General features: G+C 32.3%; 4 protein-coding genes across 4 annotated transcripts; 3 read left to right on the forward strand and 1 right to left on the reverse strand.

Annotated features, from left to right (window-relative positions):
* Window positions 1–205: 205 nt before the first annotated feature.
* On the reverse strand, window positions 206–12,401 carry Nup205 (nuclear pore complex protein Nup205). Its single transcript, XM_072522033.1, has 9 exons — window positions 12,282–12,401; window positions 12,060–12,223; window positions 11,358–11,706; window positions 10,785–11,237; window positions 9,896–10,644; window positions 8,188–8,482; window positions 4,550–8,128; window positions 527–651; window positions 206–350 (listed from the first exon to the last, which is right to left on the reverse strand). Exons 1-9 carry the CDS (start codon window positions 12,289–12,291, stop codon window positions 267–269), a joined length of 5,808 nt encoding a protein of 1,935 aa, XP_072378134.1. The 5' UTR covers window positions 12,292–12,401; the 3' UTR covers window positions 206–266.
* Window positions 1,081–2,544, forward strand: LOC140434044 (uncharacterized). Its single transcript, XM_072522037.1, has 2 exons — window positions 1,081–1,523; window positions 1,580–2,544. Exons 1-2 carry the CDS (start codon window positions 1,236–1,238, stop codon window positions 2,477–2,479), a joined length of 1,188 nt encoding a protein of 395 aa, XP_072378138.1. The 5' UTR covers window positions 1,081–1,235; the 3' UTR covers window positions 2,480–2,544.
* A 1,929-nt stretch (window positions 12,402–14,330) lies between the features above and the next one.
* Window positions 14,331–16,164, forward strand: LOC140434046 (exopolyphosphatase PRUNE1-like). Its single transcript, XM_072522039.1, has 4 exons — window positions 14,331–14,722; window positions 14,789–15,030; window positions 15,265–15,536; window positions 15,594–16,164. Exons 1-4 carry the CDS (start codon window positions 14,678–14,680, stop codon window positions 16,157–16,159), a joined length of 1,125 nt encoding a protein of 374 aa, XP_072378140.1. The 5' UTR covers window positions 14,331–14,677; the 3' UTR covers window positions 16,160–16,164.
* A 106-nt stretch (window positions 16,165–16,270) lies between these two features.
* Window positions 16,271–24,479, forward strand: LOC140434045 (exopolyphosphatase PRUNE1-like). Its single transcript, XM_072522038.1, has 4 exons — window positions 16,271–18,103; window positions 19,247–19,488; window positions 19,894–20,165; window positions 21,555–24,479. The coding sequence occupies exons 1-4, from the start codon at window positions 18,059–18,061 to the stop codon at window positions 22,136–22,138; spliced, it is 1,143 nt and encodes a 380-aa protein (XP_072378139.1). The 5' UTR covers window positions 16,271–18,058; the 3' UTR covers window positions 22,139–24,479.
* Window positions 24,480–26,254: the final 1,775 nt, after the last annotated feature.

Raw genomic sequence — 26,254 nt, forward strand, 5'->3', positions numbered from 1 at the left:
GAATTTCCAAGGATGATTGAAAAAATCGATTAAATCGGTATTTAATCCATGGTTTCATTATCGGTAAATTAATCGAAGATTAGATGTAATATTGGTTGCAGTGGATAATTTTAAATATTCAGATTCATCTTATTTTGTCACTTTGTATCTATTTGGTGCTTATAGTAGGGATAATTGTGAATATATGTACAGAAAAAAATTCAAATCGTTCTTATAAAATTCTTTATTATAAAAAATAACATTAACTCTAAATACACATTACATAATTATTTCACTGGTACAAACTGAACAAGTCTCTTGATTTTACGCAACATTGCTTCGACTAGACCCCTATCAGACTCGGTGCGGTCCTAAAAAAAAAAGATAATTGCTTATTATATATGTGAACTAAGAAGATAATTTGCATAACTTAACCTAACATAATCTTCGTCTGTATTTTCTATAAAAAACACTCATACGCATACTAAAACTTCATTATTACACATATATGATTTGATTGTAATGACTAAATTGATCAAATACTTACTTGTGCGGTATCCAACAGCTGTTTCGTGAAACTGTCGTTAAATAATGACACCAAACCATGTTTTAAACTGCTAATGACATCCGTAGATACTTTCCAAGTGGCCTCGGACGCCGATGCAAGAGTGGCTGGAAATAAAAATGAAGAATATTAAATTCACATCATCCATTTGCTTATAAATATAAACGACAATAATTACGGCGTACGGTAAAAGTTTAATAGCATTCCGAGCAGCTCTCAGCAATGCGACTACGATGGAGTAGGCCAGTGCCAAAGAGAAGTTAACAGCAGTTAAAAAAAACAGGGACAGCATAATTTTTCACCACCACATGAAAATATTCCATAGTAGTGGAATTGTCCAGTGGAAAAACCATGAACAACAGACATTCCCGATCAATAAGTGGTTGGATGGACCATATTATCAGCTGAATGCCCAGTGGAGGCCAGACGAAGCCTTTTTATAGAGTAATTTAATCCACCACCTCTCCTAAGAGTAACAGCCCAAAAACGACCAAAAAAGAAGAAGAGGACAATGAATTTTTAACATATAACAATTTAAATCATTGACAACTAAATTTTTATTGTATTTTGACATTTCGTAGACAAATCTACCAAAATTCTAGTATCATATAAAGAAATACACAATTTAACATCTTCAGAAGATGTTAAAACAATTTCAAAATTAATAAAGTCTAGTTAATTAAGAGGAACAATGAATAAAGTAATTTACAGTATCAAACGTGAACAAACCCCGGAAAGTTGCTATACACCAGAGAATAATTCTCGAGAATTTCAGAAGGCACACGGTTTATTGAACAAAAGACTTGAAAGGGGGACGATGTTGAACAAAACAGTTTCCAAAAAAAGCGGGAATTGTTCTATATCAGAAATCAAAATGATCCGAATGGAAATGCCGAAGTTGGGGTCTGAACATGCTGTCGTACATATAAAACAGCCCAAGCCAGTACTCAGGAGAGACGAGAATGAAGAAAATCACAAGGTTAGTGTTTTAATATGCGTTCACCTTCTTTCTTCATTCATATTAATATTTTGTAGGTAAATTCTGTAATACCAACACCCAAATTCGATTCGTTAATCTCTGAAGTACGAGAAACGTCGAGGAAATTAAAACAAATTAGAAAAATACTGCAGGAAAGACATGAGTCGAATATCGAAACGAAACAACAGGTAGTTCAAAATCCTCATTCAAGAGGAAAATATCCATTTAACCTGAATACAGTATATAAAAACTCTAACGAAATAAACAAAGAATGCTTAGCAAGAGAAAACAAATATGCAGATCGAGACATCAAAATTATATATAAAAATTTATTTATAGAAGTGCAAGAAAGTCTTCAAGAAATCCCTGAAGAAGATTTAAACAAATTAATAACAAAAACTTCCGTTGTCAGCGACAGCAACGATCCTGTAACAAGAAATGAATTGAAAACAATAGATAACCATACAAAAAACGAAGAAAATTCACCAGGGCATCAAAAAGTTAACATAGTTAATAAAAATGTAAATAAGGCGACACAGAAGAAAGATTTGGATCCCTTCCTTCGTTCTGAATCTCCCCCGGAAGGCAAAAACCGCAAAACACAACCAATAGAACCACAACCAAACATCAACAACATAAGATATGAACTAAAAAACATGAACTTGGTGAAAAAGAAACCTAACCTAGAAAAAAACAGGAAATTATTAAAATTCGAAGACAAAACTATCAATAGACATTGTAAACCACAACGGAACAAAAGTTTGAAGCACAGAATATGCCAAGAAAATATACCCTTGTATCATTTCAATAATATTAAAGCGATACTATGTGGAAAACTGAGGAAAAACATCTCCAATCGTTTCATCGAAAATTATTCAGATGGACCAGATAAGAAAATATTCGACAAAGAAACGTGCGAAAATTTTAAGCCTATTTGGAAAATACCGAACAAATAAATAGTGCGATAGTCTCTTCGAATGTAAAATAATAATGTTTCTGTTAACATTCTATTTTTATTATACTCTTTTTTTTTGGACTTTCATTTTCCCACATCAATCCAGTTTATAGACATAAATAAACCTAATAAGGGGATAAAATTTATACAATTTATTCTAGAGGATTAATTAATAACTTGCTAAAGACGATAAGTTGTTTTTCTTGAAAGAACAATAATTCTAAATGAAAAATTGTTGTTCCCTACGAGGAAAAACAATTATTAAGAGATACAATGTCCCCAAATGTAACAAAAATTTGTTAAATATAAAATTCCTAAGTGAAACAATTTGTTCTATAGCAAGTCTTAAGTGACAATCAAATTTAAAAATTGGTCTTCTTAATAGGAACAACAATTAGTAACGGGTACAATGACCCTAAGGGGATCACATATGGACAAACATTAGTTCTATAGGATTTTAGAGAGCTTTCCTGAGCAAAAATGTGTTTCTAAGGGGAAAAGCAATTATTATGAGGTACAATGTTTCCCAGCGGAACAACAATTAGTTAAATATACAATTCCCAAATGAAGCAACAATTTGTTCTATGGGAGAAGTCACTTAATCAAAATAAAAAATTGTAGTTCCTAAATGGAACGAAAATTATTAAGAGTTACAATGACCCTAAAGGCATCAAATTTTCTAGAGGGTTAATGGGGATTCTAGATATTCCTGAGCAAAAATTTGCTCTAGCTAGACGATTACTAAACAACTTGTTGAAGAGGACATATTGTTTTTCTTAAGAGTAACCACAATTCCAAACTTTTTAAAGAGGATAAATTGTTATTCTTGAGAGGAACAATAATTCTAGATGAACAATTGTTGTTCCCAAAGAGGAAAAGTATCTATTAAGATTTACAATGTTCCCACGTGGAACAAAAATTTATTACATACAACTCCTAACGGAACTCCGCCTGCAGTTTTGTTGGGTAGATTGAGTTGCTCGACAGAACTGTTGCCGGTCCCAAGCGCGAATAAAGGAGGAGAATAAGAGAAAAGACTCTACAAGAGGCTGAGATCTCCAGATATCCGAAACCATACCCTGAGGGAAGTATGTGTGGATAAGTAAAATAAAGTGTGTTATAAAGAAAGATGAATGGGTGATGATCTAAGTTAAGCAGATTTGTTAAAAGTGTGGAGATTACTGTAATATTGTAAATTATATGTATTCTTACCGAGTGAAATATTGATGTGTGTTTAATTATGTGGATTAATGTAGGAAGTGGTCAAAATGATTGGTTAATATAAATACTGCTAGTATATTACTTAACTTATAACTTAGGTGCCCTACATGTTCAAATATTACATATTTGGTACCTGAAAAAAATTTTATGGGTATCTAAGTTATAAGTAATATCTGGAAATGGCAATTTTTTTTTTTTGTTAAATGTGTTTTAACAGATTATTGAGATTATTATTATTTTAAGATTGATAAAACTGATGGGTATAAATTGAATCTACTTGGTTAGAGTTGTGATTTGTGGCGTTTTATTGTTGTTGTGATAAGGAAATTGACTGAACAATACGTTACTAAAGAGTTATGATTGATAAGAGTAGATTCAGATGTGTGGCTTGACGTTAGATGGACCATGAAATGATCTGATTGAATTATTGTGTGATTGTGAGTGGTTTATAAAGGGGGAAATAGAATAGTCTAATCTGATTTTGGTTATGTCGCAAAGGAGCATGAAGAACATTAGGCAGAGGGATCAGACAGGCAAGTTTAGAATACCAGAAAGAAGTGGGGAATGGATTTCTAACACGAACAACAATTAGGAAAAAATAAAGTGACCCTAGGGGATCAAATATTTGTTGAATGGGCAATTCTTAAGGGGAACAACAATTTATTCTAGCAGATAAATTTCAGAACAATTACTTTAAAAGGATGTCTTAGAAAATCACTGCTTTTAAACGAATTTTTTAACGATGCAAATACAGATTAATTGAAGAGACTCTTTAATATTCTGTAAATAATGTCCTACTTTATATCAATATTTAAACTTCTAAGAGCTACAAATAACAATAAATACTTACTATCTTGTCTCAAAGATGAATTCGACAAGGACGCTTCGAAGTTCTTGGTTCTCGGAATGGCTTTCAGCATGTAAAAATCAAGGTGAATCCATATAAGATACAAACAATTGTCTATGATGTAAGCACAATAGTTAATCTCCTTCTTCTTCTTTTCTAAACGCTCTGAAACAATGTCGTAAGCCTTTTCCCTCATGCTCAAAATATCTACCATATCCAGGGATTCGTTAAGGTATTCTTTAAGTTCCGCAGAATTTTTGTTCGGAATATCCTTAAGCTCTCTGACTAAGAGCTCGTGAGCGACTCTTTCTTGGTGGTGCAAGTTCACCACACTTATGAGTTCCTGAACGACGATGCCTAGAGACGGATCTTGTTCGTTGTTGCCGGATAGTTTACTGTAACCCAGCAGTAGGGGATCACTTAATGTTGGGTAAAATAGTACATTGATCCCTGCACGATTTACGTCGTTATTTGCAATCAAATGCCTTGCGTAGGAAAGAAGATTCGAGACGATTTGCATGGCGAACAAAAGCCTATCGGATGTTTGGAATGTAATCGACTCCAACGACGAATAACTAGTTAATTTCCTCACGTTTTCATCTGAGAGAATGAACTTTGGTAGCAGAGATAACATCAGCTTTTGGATTCTGTGTAATTGAGCTCGGTTGTTTTGTACGACGTTGGGGCTTTCTAGAACGTTTATTAAATTATTGCTAGCAGTTCTGGAAAATATCGAGGTGAGTAGGGCGAGTTCTTTGAGCGATGTTGGGGCAATTTCCACACATCCCGATCTCAAAATCAACTCCACCACATCGAGATGGCTCAGCAGGAAGAACATTATTTGAGAAACTGCACTCTGGTTCTCAGTACCGAGTGTAGTTAATACAGCATTGCAAATATGTAACGTGGGAAGCCACAATTGCAGATATTTTTGCTCCAACGGTGGCAAAAAGTCTTCGAACACATCGTCCGACTGCCAGAATTTAGAAATCTCCGGGTGATACGTAAAAACATTCATATTGCTAAAAACTGTGAATAATTTTTGTTCCATTAACAGTTCGCTGCCGATTTGTGTACCTGCTAATCTAGTCAACAATAGCATCTTAGCTGTATAGAGGTATAAAGGTTTGATCGACTCTGTTTGTGATTCTACCATGTTTCTTAGTTCGTTGTTGCTGCTTTCTATACTTTGGATAATGTGTTTTAAGTAGCCTCGTCCAGATAAGTGCATCATCCAATCTATGTTGCCGGAGAGGATCATTAAATGAGTAAAAGCCGACATTGATAGAATTTTACAAACTTCTTGACCTCCAACGCAGTCCTGGCAAATTATTTCTATCAGTTTATCGCCGAACTTGGAGAACACTTCAGCCGAGAACTCCAACGACGTAGTTTCTTCCTTTGGATCCAGCTTGGAACTGTCTAAACGACTCACAAACAAGCTGTTATTGAACGTTAGTTCCTCTTGAGGTATATCTTTATCAGTCAACTGTAAAAACGACACCAAAGACGCGTACAAGTTCACTCGTAGTTCTCCGTTAACTACGTCTGAAACCATAAGCCACTTGGTAAGATTATCTAAAATTTCCTTCAGCAACGGTTGGTGAACCTTTAAGATTCGAATTGGAGAATCTTCACCCGGTTCTGAGATCTTCTCCAGTTTCATTTCACGCACGTACGATCTTTTAATGTTGTACATTAGCATCAAAACTGTCCCAGACAGCAACCTCGCTACTTCTGGAAGCAGTTCAGACTTAGATATGTCCTTTAATAGAGGTTTGAGTAAGGCAAGACTGACAATTTGTTGTTCTTGTACCGACAATATCTCCATCGGCGTGTATAGCACTAGGACTTCGGTGACTTGTCTCCAAGCATCGGCGAATTGGACCATAATAGCACAAGCCTCGTTTCTTTTGTTCAATTCCAACGCGTATTTTAACACTTTCTGTATTTCGTGAGTTATAGCCTGGATCTGACCCATCACTGAAGTTCCTTGTAGCGTCTTTAGCTCATCGTATAATATAACGTGTAATTTTCGTAAGTCGATCAGTTTCGGCGACGATTTTTGTTGGCAACTTTGTAGAATTTGCGACAGAACGTTATTGTCGAAGTATTCCCAATTCGGCATCTCTACTGCAGGCAAATCTAATTCGAAATACGGTATCAACCTTGTTAAAAAGTTGTCAGATTTCCCTACTTCGGGATGCAAAGCTGTAAGATTCAAGGCCATCTTGGAAACTCCCATCAACGTGTCTTTTTGTCTGCTTTCATCGGTAGGTAAGTTGATCAGAAACACTTTCAACTGCTTGAGGTAAGTTACTTGTTTTAACTGACTCAGTATTTTCAGTTCCACTGCCAGTACTTTCATCAACCACGTAATTTGACCGTATTCAGCTAGTCCCTCTCCTATATTCTTAGCAGCTTCACTCAGCTGCTCTTGATAAAAAGTCCTATTCTGTCTTATAAACCTCAGTATGGGCCCCGATGTCTTCGTATTGCAGGAAAGCAGATACAACAGATGATAAACAGATTCTAGAAGTGTCGGTGAAGGTTTTTCGAAGCTTCTATTTATCGCCGTGTCCATCATCGACAGAATCGAATGGAAAGATGTTCGGGGGAATCCCAAAACGCCCGGAAACTGGAATTCGGTCTTAGAAACGTCTTTCTTCATATCAAAACCGAGTAAAAAGTGAGTGAAATTCGGTGCATTGTACGACAACGTTTGTTTCATCAACTTGATTATTTCTCGTTTAGTGTTTTCTATCAGTTCTTTGTTTTCATCGCAACAATTATCTAAGCACTCTACAAAGCCATTTCTGATAAAGTCGATGGAGTCTTCTGAGGTAAGCAGCACACTCATCAGTTGGTTGTGTATGACACACGAGCTGGTTATGTGGTTCAATATTTTTACGGTCAAATAAGAATGTTCGGGCATGTGTATCTGGTAGGCGACCAATTTGGCCATATTTATGCAATGATCCGGCTTTCCCGTTCGACGATTTATGGACATCAACAGCTTATTTATACTCGTCAATACCATGGAAGCTGAGGACGATGTCAGAAGGTTGAAAAATTTGTTCTGCAACACCAACACCCTGTGGATAATGTTCAGAGAAGATAAAACGCAGGTTTTAATAGTTTCTTCGCCTGAAAAAGGAGCATATGCCTCAAAGAACCGATTGCTTTCGTCAAAAACGTTCATGATGATGTAAAATAACTCAGATTTACTGTTCAATTGGAGCATCAAGTGATAACCGGGAGAGGACGATTCGCTTTGTGTATTTCCGGGAAAATCTGAGGTTTTTGGATCGTAGTGGTTTAAGAACTTCTCGAAAAGTTTCAAGCACAACAAAGCAACTTCCCACTTCTCGGTCGGATTGCGGTACGATCGTGAGTAGTGTTTGTTAAACACTGAGTTGATTATGAACGAAAGATAGGGATCGAATCCAGGGTTTCTGGGACCAGCACCGAGCATTCTTGGAATACCGAAATTTGTGAGCTCGTCGATTAGTTTGAGCATCGCTCTCGTCAAAGGATACTCCTCCATGCGGGACTCTATTTCTTCTAGCTCTGTTTGTATACCTGGCAAGAAAAAGTATCAATATTAATATTATCTGGTGCTACAAAATCCGCTGACTTACCTCTAGGAACATAGCTCGACGTCGTTGGAATAGTGACTAAAATCTGCGACGCTTCCAAATTCTCCCACGTTTGCGTCGCATTTTCCGAGCTTTTCGCCAACGCAGCTAGCGTTAGGAGAAGATCCGCTTTCAGCGGTATCGGTACCGAACAAGTGACAAGACCCAAAAGAACCGTCAGCGGCGACCAACCGGGATGTTCGCAAAGGGCCAGGCGAGAGAATTCGTCATGTTCGGCTACGGCGCGGATGAGCTCGAGGACTGCATGTAGGCCTTCCAGTTCTTGCGGTGAGACTCCCTTGAAAATAAAGGAACGCATTAATATAAGCGTTTAAATGCATAAAACTTTGTAATAACTCCTGAATACCTAATTACGAGCCCCTTCCCATATCAGTTGGCCCACCTATGGAATATCTTTATAGTTCCCATATTAATTAATATGGCATTTTTATTAATATTTATTAAAAACATTACCCTTATGGTTTTTTATTTATTTTCAACAATAACAAAAATTCACTAAACCCTGGCTATGCATTCACTTATGTCAACATACGTTGATTTTTTCATAATTACGTTAAATCTAGAGGTAGCTATGGAAAAATGACATCAAAACAATAATATTGTCAGTCAATGTCAAATGTATTTTGTAGTATTGTAAAGCTTTTTGCCGTTCGTGGATTGTACAATGGGTCGAGGTAAAGTTATCGATGTGAAAATTTGTTCAATCATTATTAGATTTTTTAATTCTGGAAAATCCAATTCAGAAATCGCGAATATGTTGCAATTGTCACGCTATAGTGTAAGAAATATAGTAAGAAGATACAAAACTACAGGTTCCGTCGTCACAAAAGCTAGAAATTCACGAAAAATAAAATAACCGAAGCAGATCTAAGGGCATTAAAACGCATTATAGTGAAAAATCGACGAGCAAATTTTTTGGAGTTAAACGTTTTATGGAGTGACATAAACAAGAAAACATATGTTAAGTGTCTCTTGGAATAGAATATACATCCAATGTTTATTTTACTCAGCCCAAATTGTGTTCGAAGTTTTGAATTAAGATGGGCGTGAGAAGCGCCCGCTGTGGAACACTCTTAGCCCGTGGGGGAATTTTTGTGCCTGAAATTGCGATGATGTTTGAGAAATATTATTCATTACCGGTCGGGCTTCTAAACAAGCCGTTAGTCCGGCATTCTTGCGCCGGCATTCTTGCATTCGAGCTTTAAGAGAAATTAAGTAAAAATTTCTGTTTTCGTTAATAAGAATATAGTTATTTATTGCAGAGATTCACTTATAAACCAAGAAATACTGGCCTGCTTTGGGAATACAGAGCCTTTTTCTACACTACTATGAACATATTCAATTGAAGAGAACAAAATCAAAGATTTTAAGCTCATAACACCTCCAGCCTACCTCTTACCTGATTTGATGTCTTGTGATTACTTATAAATGTAGGAAAACAGTTTAAAAACAATTAAATTGTGGAATCTATTATTAATATCCATTTGGAAAACAAATAAGAGGACAATTTAAATATCAAACTGCATTTATTTGTTAAATTGCATGATATATTAGGCGTCCTTGAAATATACAGGAAAAACATATTGCCATCAAATTTCCATGCCACGAATTTCTACTGGCAATAAACCATCCCAAAACAAACACAGAACTATTCAGATTACCCTTGTATATAAACGAATATATCACTTACCTTGTGGAAAGTTGCTCTACTCATGTATACAGTATCAGCTTGTTGGGGGACTTCCTGTCTCAAGTTGCTATAATATTGAGAAAATGACATGAAGAAGTGGTCCCAGGACAGGTTCGTTGAAACATGTGACCCAACTTGTTTCAGCATGTTGAAGCAATGCCTCGCTGTATTTTGAGAAGAAGCCAGTCCACTCAACATCATTATATAAGGAACAAACAATGTAGAAGGCAAAATGTCACCCGCTAGCTTGATGAATTTAAAAAGACACATTGACCTTGCTACAGATCTCTCTGAGGTCATTTGGCTGGCATTCATCTCTAGAGGGCTCCAAAAATCTGCCACGAATCCAGTTTTCAACTCATCATTTCTATAAAACTTGCCCATAGCCAACAACATCATTTCAAAATATCTGGGTAAGTTGGAGGGGACTTCCAAACCTTCTCTTATATACACCTGCATTGTCCTAGCAATCTCATCTGCTCTCATTCTTAAATCTTTTATTTTAGGATACATAAAAAATATAAAATCTGTAATCAAGTTGTGCATTCTTTTGTACAAAAAGTGTTCCTTGTACAAACTTTTGTTTTCCAAAAATATGTTGAGCAGAAAATCAAATACATTCATCTCTATAGCTGAATCTACCAAAGTTTCTTCTTTAAGAATGGCCTCTTGGAAACGGAAACTTTGTGGGGTATCCCTTAAGGCACTGATGCAAACTGCTACCCCAAATGTTGATAAAGCTTGCAAACCTAGCAAATAATAAAGACATTTAGACCAGGGCAGATCTGTTTTGAAATGGATGTGAGAGGTGGGCTCTCAAATAGGTCGAGAACATTAATAGAAAAATTAAAATATTTAAAAATTATAAATATTACTATTAATAATTTACCTTCACTTAACCATTTGGACTTCGATAGAGTAAACTCGTTAACAATTGTCTGAACATAAGTTGGGTCATCAAATATAGGCAATGACTGAACAGCCTTTTCCCCATCCTCTCTAGTATGCAATACACTTATATCCAATGCAGCTAAAAAAGCCATTTCAAGGTACAAATTTACATCATTGATTTTACCAGAAGCTTCATCCTCTAATTTAGTTTCTCTTAGATAATTAATCAGAGATATTGTGGCATTTTTGGGCAGTCCACACTGAGCTGACCATGTGAAAACTATATCAGATAAAACCTGTCTTATGTCATTGAACATATCCACAACTTGGCGGCGGTGTTTTGAACCTCCTAGGGCTAGATTTGCTTGAAGGAGTTCTATTTCTTTTGTGAGATCAAGGGTCCTGAGTAATTCAAAGATTCTGGTAAACAGGCCACCCTCCATCAACTCATCTACCAAAAATAATATAAAATCACAATTAAGAATAGAAATTTGAATAAAAAAAATGCCTAAAAGAATTTATCTATGAATAAATTACTGAAAACATTTTGAAGAACTATTTCACCACTTACCTGTATAGTCTGTGATATACCTGGCAAGATCAGGATTGCAAGTAACATTCCATTGCACCCCATTTCTAGCCTGCACCAAGTACAAAAGTGTTGTAACTAGTGCCTTTCTACCATCATAATATAAAAGAACTGCAACTAAGCCTCTAGGTAGACCTGGATAATATGGCATCTGCATCTGTGCTGTGCACAGCAAATCTAAGGCCACTAATTCATTAAGTAAAAACATATCAGACAGAATTATGGCTTCTTGGTACAGTTCATTAGATATTACTTGATGACCAATGCCTCTTACATTTATTCCATCTACCATACCCTTCTTAAGTTCTTCTCTAGCTTTTGCATTTTTAGGCTGAAAATGCATTAAATAATATTTACAGTATTCGAATTACACCATTATCGAACATAAATCCAAATTCGTTAAAGTTTGTTTAGCAGTAAATGGTTGACTTCAATTAGTACCGAATATAAACATACTGAGTTAACAGATAATAGTATAAAAGGCCCGGTTTCAGGTAACAATGGTTTACCTGAGGTACAAGGTCTCAACAATGGGCCAAGTCAGATAAATTTAATAATATTTACAACCACACTAATGAAGTCAACCATTTTCCGCTAAACAAACTTTACCTCCAATGATGAATTGTTGTGTAAGCTTTGTTAATTAAAAATTAAATTCTATACATAAACATAAATATTTATTACCGGATTTTGGAGCAGTAAAAAGAAGTTTTGTTTGTGCCTCCTTAGAATACTTTCAAATTCGCCTACATTTAATTCATCAGATGTTTCGTTCAAGAAATTCCACACAATGTTTTTAAGTTCTTTGTAGGGGTTCCATAGATCTTCGGTTTTATTTGGAAGTAGTACTGAAATAATAAAAAAAATACTGCATAATTCATTTAAAAATAATACTGAAAATATTACCATCGTCCATTTTAACAGTTTTTCCTTAATTTCAAAATAATACACAATAGTCCACTTCCTAAAAATAAGGTTAAAATACAACCGCCGCCACTATAAGCACAGATTATACAAGAACACAGTACATAGCCCCCTAGTAAGGTAAGTCCATTAGAATTATTTGGGAGTTTCTAGCGCTATATACGGACGGGCCAAAACTAATTTTATTTGGCGGCAAATTTAAAACGTAAGTTTTGAATTTTTGCGGCAAATTCCAAAAGTATGCCTTTAAGGAAAAATAAATATGGTCATAAAATAAAAATATGCCAACCAAAGTTCTGAAAATGACAAAATACAGATATCCTGACACTTGTTTATTTGTATAATTGTCTTTGGTAAAGTATTGGCAACAAATACCTGTTGCCTCCCTCCTCCTGATTCCTTAAGCCCTTGTCTTTTTGTTGTTAGCTTGCAGATGGACAAGTTCATGTAGGAATATTTCCACCAATCTTCATTTAATCTTCCCATCCTGTTGAAGATCTTCCTATTGATAAACAAATCTAGATGCCTCTATATGCATTAGTAAAGTTTTGTTATCAGTTCCATACCTTCTAAAATACTCTTCCTTGAAGAAAGGACCATCTGTAGATAATAAAGTGTGAATTCTAGCATTTCTGGGATCTTGCTCTTCAGGATCTTGTAACTATTGCTCAGAAGTACCTAGGTCCATGAAAATCTATAATAATGAAATATTATTAAAATTAAGAATGTATGACTTCTTTTTATAAAATAAGGCAACTTTTAGGAAAGCAATTATAAGAGTTAATAAGTTTTAATGATTTTAAATTATATATAGTATATAAATAAACGATTCATGTTGGTTAAGATTTAAAGGTAATTTAACTACGGAAGCAAAATGTACTTTGGTATAATTAGGTGCTGTTCTTACCTGGTAACTCTTTAAATCTTCAGAATGTTTAATAGCTCTTTTGGAAATTGAATACTATTTGCGGCTATAATCAGCTTGTACTTTCGTTAAACTCAACCGCAATGTTTATTAGATATATAAAAATTGATGTATAGTGTTTTTATATCCTATCCTATTTTTAAAATTTGGAATACAATGTTTTTATAGCGCTATTTGGAATTTGCAAAAGCGCGTATTACAATGTTGCCAGTAACACTTTTTTTGCGGTTTATACTAAGATTCTTTAGAAATAAATAAGTTATTGTAAATTTAAGTTGTGAGTTTAGTAAAATTTGCTACAATCTTTGTTTTTTGGAAAACATTAAATAGTATAATCATTATTTGGGTAAATATGCAAAGCTAGTGAAGCCATGGCAACAGCACTGACATCAATGTCATATCGCTCTTGGTTTGGTATGTCATACCACGGTTCGTAGTAAACCGTGGTGTCATACCTCCACCCATCGAGCAAAAAGACAAAAGAGGGAATGTAAAGGTAGTGGGGGCAAAAATATTGTTAGACAGGAAGTGCCATCTTGAGAGGCCAAATTAAACAAGGAAAGAGAGTCTTTCCTTGTTTAAGAAATCAAATTTAGTTGGGTTATGTTATTATTTGTCCCAACTGTCACATGAAATCTTATTTATATTGAAGTTTTTTAACAATTGTTTCACATTTTAGACTGTTATCGTTAATATTTAATTAAAATTTTCTCGTCTAAGACACATTCTGAAAACTATTTTATAGCTACTGTTAATAAGTGTCGGAAAATTTAAATTTGGCGCATTCGCATTTCCGGATATGTCCGCCATCAGAGGCCACTTTTTTGGTCGCCTTTTCATAACGATTAGATTCCCTCTTTTGTCTTTTTGCTCGATGCCTCCACCTAACGTGACTAGTAGCGCCGTCGCCATTATGAACGGCTGGACCCATGCAATTCACTCTCCCTACCTTTCCTATTTCACTTACACTACTATTTGTGATATATACTGTGTACAAGAATCAAGAAGAAAATCATTAGACATTCAAACTGACAGGTTATAAAATAAACTGACATTTTGCATTGTCAATGTCAAAATTACTTTCGAATGTGGACATTTATCAGCTGAATTTATATAGCACATAGCCTTGCCTTTTAAATCAATAAATTCCAGTTTAAAATTCAAATTTATATTTTTATAAAATTCCAAATATTTTAAAAAACAACCTACATGCTGCTATAAATTAATTTTACATTTATTTTATGATCTGCCAGTTTTATTACTATTAAAACTAGACTCTTTCATTGGAAAATCCATTGATTTCGACTTCATTGTATGTTCTTTACCTCTAGCACATGTTATGGTATACTAATTATTGTTTATCCACTGCTGTTTAAATTCGAATTTAGACTACCTTTACAATCAATGTGAATGTGACAAGAAAATATTTTTCGAAGAACCTGTAAAAAGCGTTATGGAAAATTTGATTGAATATCTTCAGTTTGTTAAAAAATCTCTGGTGTGTACACTTAAATAAATTTTTAAGAGCTTCCTTTTAATCTTTGTTGTTTTTCTTAATTAACAGGAGAATCTAGACAGCTTTGAGGAAGTTCACATTGTACTTGGAAATGAATCCTGTGATATAGACTCCAGTGTTTCAGCTACAGCTTTAGCATATTTTTTACATATAAGTAGACCTAAACATATTTCCAAAGAAGCACTGGTAGTTGCTGTACAAAATGTTTCAGCTGAAAATTTTTTGTTTAGGACAGATAACTGTTTCTTGTATAGACAAATCCAGCTGCCTTTGGAGTATTTAGTATATAGGTCAGTATATCAATGTATACAGTGTGTAAAAATCATAAAATATCTCTCAGAAGTGAAACTCGACCTCTTTCACCTACTGTGCATTCCAACAAGCTATAAAAGTTCTTATCACTACACATTTTTATTGGATTTTAATAACTAGATTTCAAAAATGAGTAGATTGGCTTTGAATACCTTTCCACACTACAACCTGAAAGGATCTTATGTTAATAACAAATTTTATTTTTGTTGTAGGGACCAGTTAGACATTGATCATTTAGTTAAATCAAAAAAAGTGACTACAACTATTGTAGATCACCATGTTGTACCTAGAAGTTATCAAATTTTGGAAAAAACAGTGATTCAAATTTATGATCATAGACCTAGAGATGCTGCCTTTGACTTCGACTCAAAAGAAGTTGACATAAACATAGAAGGAGTTGGATCATGTGCAACTCTGATAGCTAATTCTATATTTAGTGGATGTGAAGATGTTTTGTTTAAAGAATTGGGATATTTACTATATGGTAAGTACATTTTTGTAACTGAAGTAGTCTGTTTTAAATAAATATGTATGATTTTAGCTGCTATACTATTTGACACTCAGGGTTTAAGTACAGACACTAAAAGAGCAAAAGAACTAGATTTTCAGATAGTTAAAAAGCTGGAACAGAAGTTCAACTTCACTGAACCTAGAATAGCAGTTTATGACAGAATATGGAATGCTCATAATGACATTTCAACTTTAAGCCCCAAACAAATCCTAGTAAAAGACCTGAAGATGGTAGAACACATTCCAGTACCAGGTCTGCCAATGTTAGTTGAAGATTTCCTGAAAATGCAAGGATCCTATGAAGCTGTACGGAAATTTGCAGAAGAAAGAGATACTCCACTTTTAATTTTAGTGGGAATTGATTGTTCTAATGAGATCAGGAGGGATGTAGCTCTTTTTTCTACGAATGAAGATGACCCAATTAGAAACAGAGTTTTAAATTTACTATGCAACTGTCAACAATTTAAAGGCTATGATTTTGAATTCAAGGAGGTTGATGTTAGTTGTGAAAGTGTTAAGTGTTTTAGGCAAGGGAATTTGACTTTGTCAAGGAAGCAAATCATTCCAGTTATTATAGATGCCTTAAAACTGCACTAAATAACTGAAAATATTGTTATAATCTCTGGTGTCTTGTATCATTATGTATATGTGCACAGCCACCTAAAGCTTACAAGCTGTGAAATAAAAATGGCAACGCCGCATCAGCTGTTAGAAGTAGTCCGACTGTAAAGAGCCCAACAAAATAATAAATAAAAGAGGAACATCATAATATTCGCTATAAAGTTTGAATTAAGTAAAAAAATCGTACAAAATAGTCTGATAAGGTACATATATATATCACATCTATTAAAACTGCAAAACATTGAATACAATGAGGTGTAATATTAATAGAATTTAAAAGTAATACAAGTGCATTCAGCTTACATTATTTATATAATTTATGTTAAAAAAAAAGAAAATAATCTTTTAATATTTTTGTAAACAACTTGCAGTTTATTGAATTCTAGTATCCCTTGAGCGAATATTATATTTATTAAGAGTGGCTTAAAAAAATGTTATTGAAATTCCAGGTATTTATTTTTTTAAAGTTGAAAGCTTGCGCTTTTTAGATAAACTTTTAGTTAGTTTCTTTGTCATAATTTCATTATTCTTGTTTTTTGTGAAGTTATTTAACAAAGTATTGGAGAAAATCACAGAAATTTTAAAATATAGTTCTCTAACAGCTGTTCCACAAACATCTGTTTATGTCCTTCACATAAACAGATACAAGTAATTCCTTCCTAATGTTAATGTTTGAAATAACTTTTATACACTCATCACTGCACTGATTGTCAATATTTAATAAATAAAAACAAATCCTTTCTTCTACAACTTTTATTTGCCAGTTTTTTAACTCAACCCTCTCACTAAAACTTTGTAAAAATTTCTTGAAATCCACGATAAGGTCTTTGTTTTCGAGTTCTTTTATATTATTTTCTTCCCAGAGACTTATTTCTGCTCGTCTAGTTTCAGGATTTTTTCTTGTTGGTGGTTTTGGGTTAGATAAATATGACGGTTGGTTTTCAAAAATTCTTGGTATCGCATTCTCTTTCAACTTGGGAAAAACCAAATTTCGTTGAAGAAGTACCATTTTTATCAATGAATGACTCACTTTCAATAATATCCGTTGCATCAAAATGTTTTTTACATACTACCGAACTAGAAGTTACTGTGAAATCTTCACGGTTAATAGATCTAACCCACTGAGTACGAAGGTGATCGTTTTTGGGAAAAGAGAATGTACTTTGGGCCTTTTCATACTTTAAAGTAGTTGCATAATTTGATTTGCAATTTGGTACACTGCAGTGTCTCGGCATCTGTAATTAAAAAAATATGTTAGAATATCATATTACTACTCCCTGTACCAATAAATTAACATCGACTTGGGGTTTGTAATTACTAAAGCAGTGTCTGAATTTGTGAATTTAACAGTTTGTACGTATTATTTGTCTGAATAATATATATCTAAATGCTTCATACAATTATTACAATATACGTAAAAAATACATACCTTTTTTTTAATCGAATAATTTACCAATAATACAAGAAATACAAACAAAATTAGCATAATCTCTCCAAGTAAACACAGGGCTATCGGACTACCTCCAACGTTGCCAATTTTCTCACTTCACGGCTTGTAAGCTTTAGGTGGCTGTGATATGTGACAACTTTAGGAAATATATTAAAATTTTAAACTGCTGTCTCTTATATGATGTGATTCCATTGGGACTTAATCCAAATTATTAAAACATATTTAGGCACTATTAATAAATATATAGTAAAATACATATTTGGGAAAGAAAATAAAATTCTGGCTTATATCTTTTGGATGGGTAACCAAATAGTACAACTCATCACAAAAAGAAGAATTAAAAAATAAAACTTTTTTATTAACCTAATTAATTTCAAATTAATTTTTTGTATTTCAGTTTCAGTTCTAAAAATAACTAGGTAGAAATGGAGTGTGTGATACAATATCTACAATTTGTTAAAGATTCTTTGGTAAGAATAAATATTTTTATATAAACAGTTTTCTGTATCTTTTCATCCTCTTCCTTTTTTTTGTGGGGAAGTACCTTATCTTATATTCTTATATTTTCGAATTTAAATATTCTTCAATGAATGTCCAACAGAACTTTTCTTTTTGGGAAATTCAACAAGGAAATTTTCGAAATTTCGGGTAATATGTCATTGATATTTTAAATTTTAACAAATAATTTTTAAAATCAAAATAGTACAGTGTTGCCCGATTTTTAATAAATAATGACTTACTAAACAATACCTCAATATAATAAGTGATAGATTCTTTTAATTGAAAGGTGTTTTACAGTTGAATATACATTGTATGTACTTCTTTTTCATTGAATAATGTTATTTTTTATTAAATATTATACTTGTTATTCAATGTCATTTTTTAAATTTGCATATTACAATAGGCATAAGTTAAGAGATAGATTTGGCAAATGCACTGTAATTTACACTATTAGATTAGATTATGTTTTTTGTAATTCAATAAACTTATTGATGATTTAATTTTATCTTAATTTTTATTTAAATTTCATCTTATTATCTCATTTGCATATTACAATAGGCATAAGTTAAGAGATAGATTTGGCAAATGCACTTTAATTTACACTATTAGATTAGATTATTTTTTTACATTCAATAAACTTATTGATGATTTATTTTTATCTTAATTTTTATTTAAATTTCATCTTAATTTTATAAAAATCGGACAGCAATGCAACTGAATTGTAAGTTGCCTATATTTGGCGCAACTTCTTTAGCATAGCATGTATGTGCTGTATCGTATCCGTTAATTAAAACGAATTGAATCCATTATTTAACTTAATTCGTTTATTTTTAATGGTTTTGAAGAAATTACAAATTTTACTGGTATGTAATTTAATTTGCAGTTAATTCAAAACTACTTTTTCGATCGGGAAACAATCTGAACTTCCCGTCCTATTTGGACTAACACCGGAATGTTATTTTGTATCGCTAAGCCAAAGAATATTATTCTTTGACTAATGCTAAACATTAGTTCTTTTCATTGAAGAATATATTACAGTTTTTCCCTAGTTACTTATCTTTAATATTAATAAATTTAATTGATAAATCTATATATTTTTTTATATGATTCAGGCAAATCTGGAAAATGTACAAAACATCCACATAGTATTAGGCAACGAATCATGTGACATCGATTCCAGCGTGTCTGCAGTTCTTATAGCAAACTATTATAATACATTCAGACCAGATTTTATATCTGACGATGCATTAGTAGTACCTGTACAGAATGTTTCGAAAGAAGGCTTTCTATATCGTAATGACATTTGCTATTTGTATAATAAAATTGAATTACCTTTAGATCTTTTAGTTTATAGGTAAGTATTCTATGTAATTATAATTAAATATTAAATGACCTTACAATTTAAATAATGTATTTATTAAATATTGTCATAAATAATGACATTTTACTCTGTATTCCTGTTGTAACTGACCATAAAGTTGTAAATTTTATATTGGATATACAAAATTCACAACTTAGTAGTACTAGTGCAGTATCTTAACATTTTTTGCTTTGTTTAAAATAAGCTCAATTATAAAATTTATAAATTTCTGAAATTTTTAAACGTTTGATATCTCAAGAGCATATTAGTCAAATCTAAATCAAATTGCTTAAATAGAGCTACTCAAATAATAATTTGTAAAGTATATAAATAGTGTAGAGATTTTAGAATATTATCTTGAACTAGATTTACATCAAAAATAAAATTTCCTTATTTTAGAGACCAGATAAACTTTGAAGATCTAGTAAAAACTAAAAAGGTGACTGCCACTCTGGTAGACCATCATGTTTTAACAGAAAAAGACAAAATATTGGAGGAGGCAGTGATACAAGTTTTAGATCACAGACCCAAAGATCCGCATTGTTGTTGGGATTATTCTAGAGTGAAAGTTAGGATCGATAATGTTGGATCTTGTTGCACTCTCGTGGCTGATACGATATTTACCGCAAGAGACTATGATCTATGTACAGGATTAGCTTATCTGTTATATGGTAAGTTGTGGGGTAAACATAGGGGACAAATCTAAGAATGCTTTTCATTCTCATATTAACTTCATTAAGAAGGATACTTTAGAACCATCGATAAATCTGGATCCTTTGACCCCACCAACAGTTAGATTAACCAATAACTTGAACAGTCGACATCTTCTAGCAAGATTAAGGAAAATATTATATCTTGAAAGCCGTTAAACTACATCTTGCTTTTCTACACGACCAACCTGCTTCAGTATGTTACGAAGGATTCACCAACACAAGCGTTGAACTCGGCTTCCGAAGGACTTCCCACTAAGACTGAAGATCTACGAAAAATCCTTTTAGAATTTAACGATGCCTATGGAATTGGTCCAACTGAGGTGGAAGCTGATCTTGTCGCTTTTAGGCAAATTTTTTGATTGTGTAAATCACGACATTTTGATAAAAAAACTAAAGGCTATAGCGGGATAAGATGGTCAAAAGTGCCCCGCACTGATCAGCACCGCGACTTACAAGTGGTATAATAAAATTGAAGGGTGCGATCAAAAATAAGCGGAAATTCGATTTTTTCGCAATTTGCGAATTTGTAAGTTAAAAATGATTATTTTAACACTGATGATTCATAGCCCGTAAGAAAATAGATGAAAAAGCATACATCTAACTATTTGATTTTGAGGTAAGGTAAAAAAAAGTGGGAAAAGGATAAAAAAACGTGGTATTTTCGAATTTTATCTCTATATGAAAGAGTTAAATGGGAACTTTTACAAAAGAATGTGAAAATATGGAAGAAAAAATTTTGTATTATCAACTGAGTTTTGAGATTATGTGTAAATAAATGAGTAAAAAACGGTTTTTTTGATTTTTCGATGCTTTCTCTACAGAAATTGAAAATTCTGTCTTGGCCATTTAAAAGAACAAAAAAAAAATACATAAAAAATTACTATTTAAAAGTTAACCAAAAATTATTAATATAACCTAAGAAACTATTGAAAATTTCAATGATTTTCCTGAGCTCAATTTTCAATATAAAAATTTGAAAAAAATCAGGCTACTTTGTATTCAAAAGATTCATCTTCATGAAATATATATATATATATATATATATATATATATATATATATATATATATATATATATATATATATATATATATATATATATATATATATATAAATATTTGTTCGGATAAATTTCCGCGGTCAGATGAATGAAAATTACTTAGTTCTCGGGAAGAACCGCGTTGAGAATTTATTACTCTTTTCAGTAATAATTTCCTTTGAGTAATATGTACACCGAAAATGTACAATTTTCAGTGACAATAAAGCATATTTCTATTCTGTTTCAAACTTATAAAACATTTTTAACCCTCTTGTTACATTATATTTATTACTTCTTTCACTGTTTTAGCCACAATAGTGTGTGATTGCAAAGCACTAAATCCAAAAAAGAAAAAAGCAAAACATATGGATTGCCTGATAGCACAATTCCTAGAAGACAAATACGGCTTTGACCAAGATGGGAGAGTTGATCTTTTTAAGAAGATAAAACGCCTGCGTTCGGATGTATCGAATCTAAAACCGATTCAAATCCTTCAAAAAGACACCAAAACTGTAGAGGGAGTACCCGTACCCTCATTGCCAATAAGCGTTCAAGATTTTCTAAAACTAGATGGTCTGGAAAATGGTTATAAAGCGTTAGAACGTTTTGCAACCGAGTCAAAGGCACTTTGTGTTGTTTTAAAGGGTTCAAACGCTGGCCAATCAGAAATAGGGGTTTTCTACACGAAGGAAGGCGAGCAGCTGAAAGAGAAAATTCTGCTTATGCTGCTAAATAGCAATCAATACAAAGGTTATGATTTCGACTTTACTGAACTCAAAACGGAATTTAAAAATGTAGTTTTACTGAATCAGGGAAATCGAGAATTGACCAGGAAGCAGATAATACCATTGATAAAAGATGCTGTGATAGGTGGAAACTCTGTATTAGAATAAAAACTACTTTATTGTCAGCTTTAGATAGCTAAAACCACAAGTTGAGGATGTTGTTAGTTTTTAAATAAGCAGAAATGTTAGTATAGTGGAGTAATACCGGACAATAGTAACTGTAAATTTATTTTTATGTAATTTTGTATTTGTAACCTAACCTGACATAACCTATTTCATGTTTGTGGTCTCAGGCATTAATTTTCTGAGGATTTATCGTTCATAAAATCAACATGACTAGTCCTGGATTTGTTTAATTTGATTCTCTACCTCTTTATTTCGTCAGCAATCTATTTCATCCAGTTTTTACGTCTTTTATTGATTTTAAGTGATTTTTTTCAAGTACCAGGACTTTAAAGTTATCAGCGAAATAGCCATACTATTCTGATTTTTTTTTTGTATACTTATATATACTATATATTTTTCATACTATATATTGTATAGATATTTTTGTATACTATATATTTTTCATTGAAGAACATTGAAATAAACAATTCTGTTACATTTGCTGTAAATGTTTCATTGTAAAATATATTTAGGCTCTTTTAATTAGATTATCAACAGTTTTGCCCAGTCATCGATTTGTTTTTATCCAATTTTGTATTTGTAACCTAACCTAACATAACCTATTTCATGTTTGTGGTCTCAGATTAATTCTCTGTTACTTTTTCATTCATAAAATCAACATGAATTGTCCTGAATTTGTTTAATTTGATTCTCCTCCGCTTTGTTCGGCCAGCAATTTGTTCTACCCAATTTTCGTACATTCTTTATTGTTTTTAAGTGAGTTTTTCATTCGTTAAATAATCTACCGATTGTCTTTGTTCTGTATTGTCTTTAACGGGAAATTTGCTGTAAAGTAGATTATTTGTCATGTGCAGAGTCACATGTTTCACATGTCACTTTTTTTCCGTTAAAAAATACTCAAATAAACAAACAGCTAATTTTTATGACATTGAAAAGAAACTAGTTTTTTTTTGTTCGTTAATTACTTCACTATTAGGATTTGTGTAATGGAGTGTCCAATTTTACTACGTTTTTAGATGTCATTATTGTACAGCGATTGCCAAATCTGCTGAACACAAGATAGGTATATACGAAGAAAAAAATTAATGTATTCATTGTGACGATTGAACTTGCAGATCCAATAATCGATAATCTTTATGAAACACACTATAGAGTTCATCCGGGTTGGCGTTCGCTACAATAATCGAGAACTTTTGAGTTTTTACTAATACAGCATTTATTATTTGCTATAGCACAGTATTATATTTTGAACTTTACTTTATATTTTTTATATATGTAAAAATATTGTTTATCTATGTTCTTATATATTATTTTTTGCAGAAAATAAGCTGCACACAATTTAGTTCTCTCTATTGTTCAAACACAAAGTATTACGTCTAAAGTTACCCCTAGATTGACTAATATTCATCAATAAATTGCATAACAAGCTATATTATACAATAATATGATCTGTCTATAGAAGTTACTGAAAAACTCAAGCAAATTTATGGGTATTGTGCAATAATATGGATTGCTTGTAAAAAACTATTGCAATATAATCGATATTGAGCAATGCTTTATGTGTAATAGTGAAAGAATATGGCACTACAAGTAATAATATTGACTCTGTCAGTATTACTGAAAAATGATTGTAATATATTGGATTTTGTGCAATAATATAAGGATAATTATGAAAAATTATTGAATAAGTGATATTGTGCAATAATATAGACTCCCTGATCATGTTAAAATACTTTTTTATAGTAACAGTTATCTTATACAATACTTATCGTTAGTATAGTTTGTCTCTTCTGTAGAAGATTGTATTCAATGTGTACAAGATTGTGCAATAATATTTTAGTTAGGATTGTTTATCAAAGTTTGGATTTAGAGAATTTACTGTTTGTTCGAACAAAATGGATTACAAAATAGTCGATAAAGTTCTGTAAGTAGGAAATACCACTTATCATACTGATTTGTTTAAATTGAACTTTTTAAACAATAGGAAACTGATCCAATATTGGTCAATATTACTTACGTATACTTACACTTGATACAATATTCCCCAGAAGGCACACTATTTATAAAAGTCTTGCGACAAAAAATTGCACAATCCTTACAATAAATTATTTATAAACTATCATTTATTTGTACGATATCTGTTACTGTATAGTACTATTGCAGTATTATCTATATACTGGCATATTATTGCATAATATCAACAATATGTGCAATAATTTGGCAGTATGACCTAGAGACAGTCTTATTCATTGCAAAATATCATTATTATGCTATATGTCAGTTTGATCGACAGTTAGTTATATTGTTCTGAAGCTATTTTCTTGTGGCATTTTAAATTAATTACTATTTAACTGGGAATAAGCCACAATTAAAGGTTAAAATACGTTTATTGACGTTTCAATTTCCACTTCGGAAATCGTTCTCAAAATACAAACATACAAACTAATGTTTGTATTTTGAGAACGATTTCCGAAGTGGAAATTAAAACGTCAATAAACGTATTTTAACCTTTAATTGTGGCTTATTCCCAGTAAAATAGTAATTAGTTATATTATTGCACAATATCACTATAAGATTTTAATGCGATCTACAGGCAGTCTATATGATTGCACAATATCACTCATCGAGCTATAATATTTCAATATGATATACAGACAGTCTTATTTATTCCACAATATCACTTATTGTCGTTCGATATATATTTGTGCTTTCTGGACGCTGCAATAATGTTTCATTTATATTTAGAAAAACTACTAATGAAATAGCTGCAATTTTTTTTCTTCGAAATTGGTTATTAGGGGTATGCCAGTATTTATTTATATCCTGTTTTATTTAAATTTTACTTTTTAAACAATAGAAAATAAATCTATCAATATAACAATTTTTTATTATTATTCAATTATTTTATAAAGGATTAAGATCCTTTATATATTCAATTAAGATATTTATACTTTTTATATACAATTTTATTATTTACAGGACGATATAAATGTATTATTTTGTGCCCCAAAGTACTCACTTAAAGCAGCATTTAAATTAACGGTTTTTGTCATGTTTCTTGCCTCTTGTAAAAATACTCATATTGCCAAACACTAAAGTTTATTTTAGGCTTTATCATTGATGAAGTCGTGCCGTATTTCTATATATTCATTCTTATTTGACTTGTTTCTCGTTAACTGTGCAATAGTTGATGCGACGACCCTGTCTTAGAAAACTTCATATTTAACACAATGCACCAAATAATAATACAGGTAAAAGTGTAACTTTATAAGGTATATGTATATGGCGAGACAATTATTGTTACACGAAGTAAGATGCATGACGAAAGGACTCTCAGGGTAGGCTTTCAGGTACCTAGTGATATTTCAGCTTTAGTGTGATTACTACTGGTATTTATATCTAAATATTTTACCAATATTTTATTAACAATTGTATTTTTTATAAATAAATGTTTTAAAAGTAAAGAGGTCTTTTCTTTCATGTATGAGTTAAGTTCATAAGTTATGGAATTTACACCCATAAGTGAAAGAATATCATACACAAGAGTAAACAGCAAACCGAACAAGTTGTTCATAATAAATGTCTATGCAGCCACAGAAAACAGTGTGACAAAACAGCAGTTCTATAAAACACAAGAAGAAAACGCCGAGAAAATCTCGAGAGAAGATATATAAATCCTTATAAGAGATTTCAACTCCCAAATAGGCAAAGAAAATTGCTGCAGGGAGGTTGCAGATGCAAACTCAGTACATGACACAACAAACGATAACGGAGGAAGACTATATAATTTAGCAGACATAAGTACCACGGGATATATACACAAAATAACATGGATGAAACCAGGAAGTCTGGAGGGAAATTAAATAGAAAATGTACTGATTAAAAAGACACACAAACAATCTATAAATGACGTTAGATCTCGAAGAGTGGCCAACATCTATTCGGACCATATGCTATTGATTACAAAATATAAAATAAAAACAACGAAGAATCAAAAACGAAAAGCACCGAGAAAATTGAAAAAAGAAAGAAGTAAGAAGAAGATTTGTACAAGAAGTAATGCCCGAAGAATGGAAGAAGGGGATTATAGTGACAATC

Source organism: Diabrotica undecimpunctata, chromosome 2 (genome assembly GCF_040954645.1).
Source record: "Diabrotica undecimpunctata isolate CICGRU chromosome 2, icDiaUnde3, whole genome shotgun sequence".
In the NCBI taxonomy this organism is placed as follows: domain Eukaryota; kingdom Metazoa; phylum Arthropoda; class Insecta; order Coleoptera; family Chrysomelidae; genus Diabrotica; species Diabrotica undecimpunctata.

Bases quoted from the DNA above. Each gene is read 5' to 3' on its own strand.
- LOC140434044 (XM_072522037.1), top strand. From the start codon at position 1,236: ATGAATAAAGTAATTTACAGTATCAAACGTGAACAAACCCCGGAAAGT. The intron at 1,524-1,579 runs GTTAGTGTTTTA...AATATTTTGTAG, and splicing joins AGAATGAAGAAAATCACAAG to GTAAATTCTGTAATACCAAC.
- Nup205 (XM_072522033.1), bottom strand. The intron at 11,707-12,059 runs GTAATAAATATT...ATGCATTTTCAG, and splicing joins TTTTACTGCTCCAAAATCCG to CCTAAAAATGCAAAAGCTAG. The intron at 652-4,549 runs GTAAGTATTTAT...TTTTATTTCCAG, and splicing joins TTCATCTTTGAGACAAGATA to CCACTCTTGCATCGGCGTCC.
- LOC140434046 (XM_072522039.1), top strand. From the start codon at position 14,678: ATGGAAAATTTGATTGAATATCTTCAGTTTGTTAAAAAATCTCTG. The intron at 14,723-14,788 runs GTGTGTACACTT...CTTAATTAACAG, and splicing joins AGTTTGTTAAAAAATCTCTG to GAGAATCTAGACAGCTTTGA. The intron at 15,537-15,593 runs GTAAGTACATTT...GTATGATTTTAG, and splicing joins ATTGGGATATTTACTATATG to CTGCTATACTATTTGACACT.
- LOC140434045 (XM_072522038.1), top strand. From the start codon at position 18,059: ATGGAGTGTGTGATACAATATCTACAATTTGTTAAAGATTCTTTG. The intron at 19,489-19,893 runs GTAAGTATTCTA...TCCTTATTTTAG, and splicing joins TTAGATCTTTTAGTTTATAG to AGACCAGATAAACTTTGAAG. The intron at 20,166-21,554 runs GTAAGTTGTGGG...TCACTGTTTTAG, and splicing joins ATTAGCTTATCTGTTATATG to CCACAATAGTGTGTGATTGC.